This window comes from Peromyscus californicus, unplaced genomic scaffold (assembly GCF_007827085.1).
Source record: "Peromyscus californicus insignis strain IS unplaced genomic scaffold, ASM782708v3 Scaffold_6__1_contigs__length_162567912, whole genome shotgun sequence".
Taxonomy (NCBI): domain Eukaryota; kingdom Metazoa; phylum Chordata; class Mammalia; order Rodentia; family Cricetidae; genus Peromyscus; species Peromyscus californicus.
The window spans coordinates 104202965-104209226 of NW_026294584.1; the positions used below are offsets into that span (position 1 = coordinate 104202965).

Here is a 6262-nt window from a genome sequence, read left to right on the forward strand (position 1 = left end):
GTGTGAAATATGTTCAGGTCCGAGCACAGAGGTGCTGAGCACAATACAGACCCATGTTCCAGGAGCTGAACACATTGCCAGTCTCCACAACCCTTGGGCAGGCAGGACACCCTCTCAGGAGCCCACAAGCTGACAGAATCTCCTCCTCTCAGGTCGACCTGTATGACTCCGACCCACTCATCTGCCGCGCAGGGGTGAAGGTGTGCTTTGGCATACAGCTGCTGAACGCCGTCTCCAGGGTGGAGCGTGCGATGCCCAAGCTGACGCTGCCGTTCCTGCTGCTGCAGGGTTCTGCTGACCGGCTGTGTGACAGCAAAGGTGCCTACCTGCTCATGGAATCGTCCAGGAGTCAGGACAAGACACTCAAGGTAAGGGGCAGGAGGCCATGTCCCAAGGGGTCTTGGGGGCCAGCCTGGCTGCAAAGTAATGGTGAGAGGTTAGAGGCAAATGAGCTTTGTGACAGCACCTGGGCGTCACAAAAATGAACCTCACAGAGGAGGAAGCTAATCCGATGGTATGGGCAAGAAGAAAGCTGCAGCTGGGCACAGGAGACAATGTCTTATCCAAGCTGCAGGGCTCCCTGCAGTTCCCCAGTGCCCTCTGCACCTGCCACTGCTCAGAGTCCACAGGTCCTGGGGCCTCAGGAGACACAGGGACCGTGGGGTCGGGGAGCGCAGGTTCTGGGGCACTTGGTCAAGTCTGGTCTGCAAGGGCATCTGCAGGGGTTGGCTCTGTGGTTGGAGCCCCTGAGGACAGGCCACAACTTGATGATGTGGCATGTTTGACACAGGGAACAGAGTGCCACTCAGTGGCTTTCAAGACAGATGCTTTCTGGGTCCAGATAGACTTACCTTTTGTCCCACTGAACTAAGAGGCACCCCAACTGAGGTGGTGAGGCCCTGCTGAGTACTAGTCAATGTGGAAGCCTGAAACTGAAGCATACCCACCCCCTTGCCCACATTGTTGGGCTCCTGGCCTGGGCAGATGTGAGGGTGCCACAGAATCTGGGCTATATCCTCACTGTGTTACAAAGACAGCTAGGTGACGCTCCAAAAGTGGTGGAGTCAGTATTTGAACTGAGGTCCTTGGACTTGAGTCCACAGTCCCTCCCAACCCTGCAGCACTCTGGCAGAGACTCGTGTCTTTGCAAATTATCAAGGGCTTCTCAGTGGTGGAGCTCTGGCTTCATCGGGGGGCCCGGGGTCCCATCCTAGCCCCAGACTCGCAGGAGAATCTGCTTTTTACTCACTCAGTGGTCATCCGTCGCTTCTGCAACTCCTGTTCATTGAGTTCTGACTTTGTGGAGGTCCCAAGGACCGTCTGACAAAGACTCCCCCACTTCTGGAGCCCCTAACCCAGTAGGTGAGCAAAGAGAAAATGGATGCTCAGACTAGCTGTGGAAAGGGTTCAGGGTCTGTAAGACAGAGGGATGCTGGGGCACTCCCCTCCCATGACGCAGGCAATCCAAAAACCTACAGGGAAGGAAGTCACAGAGGAACATTCCAGACCAAGCAAGGGAAGTGGGGGGATGGCAGGCTCTTGGTTTTGGCACAGGGGGGAACTGTGAGAACAAGGCTGGCCCGGGAGGGGGGGTGCGGGGGGGGGGGAGGAGCTCATGAGATAAAGTGTTCACAGCTGAGGCGAGGAAGCAAGCATGTCGCCTTCAGAGGCGAGATGCCTGAGCACAATCCCACCTCAAGAGTTAGTGCCCACGCCACATGGAGGCTTCTGGAGGATGGTACATGTACTGGAAAGCAAAATGAGCCAGGCTCAGAAAGCTAAGTGTGGCGTGCTCTTATGGACATGCATGAACTAAATCCCTGAGCCTGCACTATAAACATTCAAATTATGATTCCCGAGGCTGGGAGAGTGAGGAGGGAGAGGCAGGAGGACAGGCAGGCCAGGGGCAAATGCAGTGAGGTGGCTGTGTCCTGGTGTTCTGTAGCCCGTCGACTAGCTGAAAATAGAAGAGGCATGTTGAGTGCTCTTAGAGAAGTCAGGGACCGGGGGCAATGGCTGTGTTGATTGCTCCACACAGTACTGAAGGATGCTTGCTCCTGGGGTTTGGGCCTGTAAGAGCAAGGAGGCTGCAGTGCCCCTCTGAGACTGGTGACCCCAGCAGACAGCAGAGAGAAGTCCTAAGGCAAATGGCAAGTATATAAGTCTCACTTCCGAAGAGGGCTGACTGGAGGGACATCCTCGTTAGCCTCGTAGTACACGTTTCTAAGCCATGAGCGGTTACTAGACTGTTGGAGCTATAGGAGCCACCAGAAAGGGAGGGAGCTAACCAGGACAGAACAGAACCACAGTGTGTTGGAGGGCCGCTGATCTGCCTCTGGACGCTGCTGGTAAGTCCAGAGTCATCCAAACATCACGTGTCTCTGGGTAGGGCAAGTGAGATCCCTGGAGACCTGGCCAAGGGCCACTGCTATGGGTTGTGGGAGGAGGGGAGTAGAGATGGGGTGGGTGATGGAAGTGATGGGGGTGTGAAGATGGACAGAGCTTCCTGGCAGGAAGGTTCTGGGGAATCTAAGCTGTACTGGAGAGCCCCGGGAACAGCACGGAATGCCCAGACTGTTGCAAAATTGTAATTTGTGATTAGAGGCGACCCATACCTGCCTTCTCAGCTACCAGGAGCCTGAGATGGGAAGATGGCTTAGGGCTAGACATTTAGGGCTAGCCTAAACAACATGGCAATGTCCCATCTGAAAATGAACTAGGGGGAACATTGGGAATGATTGCCAAGTGAGCTCATAAGTATGACCTTGTGCGCTCCTGTGCTCTGTCTGTCCCCCACACCAGGTCTAACTCCCTGGCTCTTCTGATTGCAGATGTATGAAGGTGCCTACCACGTTCTCCACAAGGAGCTTCCAGAAGTGACCAACTCTGTCCTCCATGAAATAAATACGTGGGTCTCTCACAGGACAGCAGCAACAGGAGCCGGGTGCCCACCCTGAACGTACTGGCCAGGCAACTAGCTTGTGGTCTGGGGGAAGCAGGCAGAGGAGGGGCAGTGCCGGCTGACTTTAAAAAAAAAAAAAAAAAAAGAATCACAAATTGGACGGACCCCTAGTGCAATTTACTCTGAAAAAAAAAAAAAGATAATTTGTCATATATAAGGCTACTGGCCACTGGCTCTACCACCCTAGGGGGTAGGCACTTTATGAAAGAGGGAGTATATTTTCCACACAGAGACTGTGTTGGGATGTCCTTTGAATAAAAAAAAAAAATGCAGCCTCTGCCCACCTCTCCCAGCTCCCGTGGGGTTCAGGGACTCTCTTGCAGTCCCCTGTCCCAGCCTGCAATAATCAGAGGTCTCTTTCCTCCTGTCCCAAGCCCCCTCTGACTGGCTGTTCTCTGGCATGTGATGAGGTGGCCTGTGTCCCCAGAGCTAGCTCCTTAGTAGGCTCACGTGGCCCTCCAAGGCACTTCCTCAAAATGGGCAGCCACCCTATGACCTGGTCAGCGGCGTCTCAGATGAAAGCCAGGCTGTTGGGAGGGAGGGTGGCCCTGAAGTTCTTCTCCCCACACAGCTCTTGCCCCCCTGCTGGGAGTTGGGTTACCCACAGCATGTCGTATGTATTTAGAAAGGTCCCTTCTCTCAGGTCGCTAAGTACTCCATGCTGAGGAGGGTGGCTTTGAAGATAGGTGTTTAATATATACAATATATTCTAAAGTAAAGACTATATGGAGCTTGGACCGCTTTGGAAGAACTGGTACCCCACATGGGGCCAGTCTGCTGAGGGCCCCAGTCCCCTAATTGAGGACCAGCTGGCTCTTCTTACACAGGGGATGGAGGACTGTGGCCTGGGCTGTCCCTCTGTCCAGAGCCACTAGGAATTTCCTGCCAGTAGCACAGCTACCTCTGGTGGCCTGGAAGACTCTCACGAAGCCATGGTGCTGGCTGCCTGCCCAGGGCAGCAAGAGCACTCAGTGACCACCCGCAGACGAGGACCACAGCGGTCTGCACCCCATCGCAGGTGGCAGCAGGATGGCCCACCTGGCCTCATAGAGGCTGCCCTGGAGCAGTGAAGCCCAAGCCCCCTGACCTCTCAGGTGCCCGCCCAGAGGCCTGCCCCAGGCCTCACTTAGCGCCAGCAATAACCGGGGCTCACTGCCCTCTTGGAGCACTTTCGTCTTTACAGAGGGGCTTGCTGTTACCTCAGGAGTCTTGTTAGTGCACAGAGGACCCTGGGAAGGGGCGCTGCTGCCAGGGCGAACTGCTCAGCTGCAGGGAGGGGGGAGTGGGCCCTTGATCCTCCAGGAAGCTGCAATCCAGGGCCCTGTGGTCTTGGAGGAGGCGCCTGTCAACCTAGGCCCTGTCCTTTCTGGAGTTTATCCTGGGACCCAGGGAGGGCCCTCTGGCCTCACCAGTGGCCCTGACCATGCATGGCAGTCAGAAGCTGGCCACCTACTACAGGCCATAAGGACACCATCCCCCTCAGCAGGCAGGAGCCCTGCATGCAGGGAAGGCAGGGCCCAGGAGCTGTCCAGTGCCCCCTCTTAGCTCTGGGTCTCTTCAGAAAATAACAAGTGGGCTAAGAGGGGCAGTCAGCACTCCCGGCTGCTCAGGGAGCCCTGGACAGCAGCAGACCGGCATGGGGTGTTTCTCTTCTCCATCAAGAAAAAAAAAAAAAAAAAGGACCCCACTCCAGACTACTGTGCCCCGGGCCCAGATCCATGACTCTTACCAGGAGCCACCCAGGGCTGCTCCCAGAAGCACATGCTGACAATGCCATTTTCCAAACCACATGCCAGCACCCGGGCTGGTGGCTTTTGTGTGTGACTTCATTTACAGCAATGCATGTGTGTCTGGTTAAAGAATCTCTAACACTAAAGGGGTGGGGGATGATCTGAAATTGGGACTGTCCTGTGAAATCTGAAAGAGAGGGGACAGGGACGTGAATGCATCATGTCCTGCATGACAAAATCAGGGCCGGCGCAGGGCTGTCTGTGGAGAGCTGGGCCAGCCTTGTTCAGACTCTGCCCTTGGCACTTCAGGAAGCCGGACAAGCCAGCTTCGTAGTCACCTCATCCCCAGGACGCAGAGGGACTGGGGTGTGGAAGGAATGCTAAGACACATAAGGCTTTTCCTGAAGAGGGTGGAAGCCAGCAGGGGGCCATGAGAGTCCTCCCCAGGTGACGGAGGGGGTAACCAGACCCAAGCACCTTCAAGAACTTAGCACCTTCTCCAACAAGGATGGACTTAGCTCCTGAAAAGCTTTTTAGGAAAGGGTGCCACCTGCAGGTAGTGGGGCATCTCAACCACTCAGCTCCAGTTCCTCAGCAGAGACAGGTAGGGGAACCGCCACCCTCCACCATGGGCCCCTCAGCTTCCGGGTGTCCTGGGAACCACCATGAGAGCAGTTGGGGTGCTCTAATACCACAGGGCTCTGCTCATATCCCACCCCCAGGCCACCTCACACTTCCCTTTCTCTCCTATTGCTAATGTAACTATCTAGGGATCACAGTGGCTCACTGGTTTGTCACCGTCACCGCGCTCCATCACACCCCACGTGTACTCTTAGTGGGGAACCTGTACTGGCTTAGAACTACTAAAGAAACCGATGTGCACTACAGCTCACAATAATAAACCATGTGCTTTTGGAGAGACCCGTGTCTGTCTGCCTCTCGTTCTACGTGTCAACCCTTTTTGCTAAGCGAACCACAGGCTTATGCTGGAAGCAATGAAGTGTCATGTGCCAGTCACCTGGTGTCAACTCAACAGCCCTTCCAGGGCCCAATGCCAACTGGATGCGTGGATTTTATCTTCTCCCATCCGTTCTTGGGGAGGTCATGCTGAAGCCCCCCCACCCCCACCCCCGCCCCCAGCGCTCAGGCAGCCGTAACTGCCTGCTGCTCTGTTGCTGTCATGGTGGGTGCCCAGCATGGCCAAGCCCCGTCTTCGACTCATGTCTGCTCCCTGACCAAGGGTAGTCCAGAACATCTGTCGCTGGCGTCCTGGGCACCTCCCCTTGCTCCCCAGAATCTCCCTGACCTAACAGCTCTGCCTTCGGAGTGTCACCAAAATCGGACTGTCTGACTGCTAGGGGACAGCAGCCCCCTCAGAGGTCCCCACCAAGCCAGTCACTGACGGCCTCCCCAAGCCCTGTCCCTGCTTTTTCTCTCACGCCCCCGTGTCATTGCATATGTCCCACGACGTGTCCTCTGGGCAGCCCTCTGCCTCCTACATGGGTTATAAGGTGAGAAATGCATGTTCCATCCTGTCCTGAGGGTCCCCGGAAATACCCTGTCCTGGGGC

At 55.7% G+C, this 6262-nt stretch overlaps 1 protein-coding gene across 2 annotated transcripts in view; it reads left to right on the plus strand.

Annotated features, from left to right (window-relative positions):
- Mgll (monoglyceride lipase) overlaps positions 1-5611 on the plus strand; it is a 105601-nt gene extending 99990 nt beyond the window's left edge. For both annotated transcript variants that reach the window (XM_052719158.1, XM_052719157.1), the window contains exons 7-8: positions 153-368; positions 2832-5611. In XM_052719158.1, coding sequence (XP_052575118.1) covers positions 153-368; positions 2832-2957 — 342 coding nt within the window. In that variant the 3' untranslated portion in view covers positions 2958-5611. The remainder of the gene's footprint in view (positions 1-152; positions 369-2831) is intronic.
- The last annotated feature ends 651 nt before the right edge of the window (positions 5612-6262 follow it).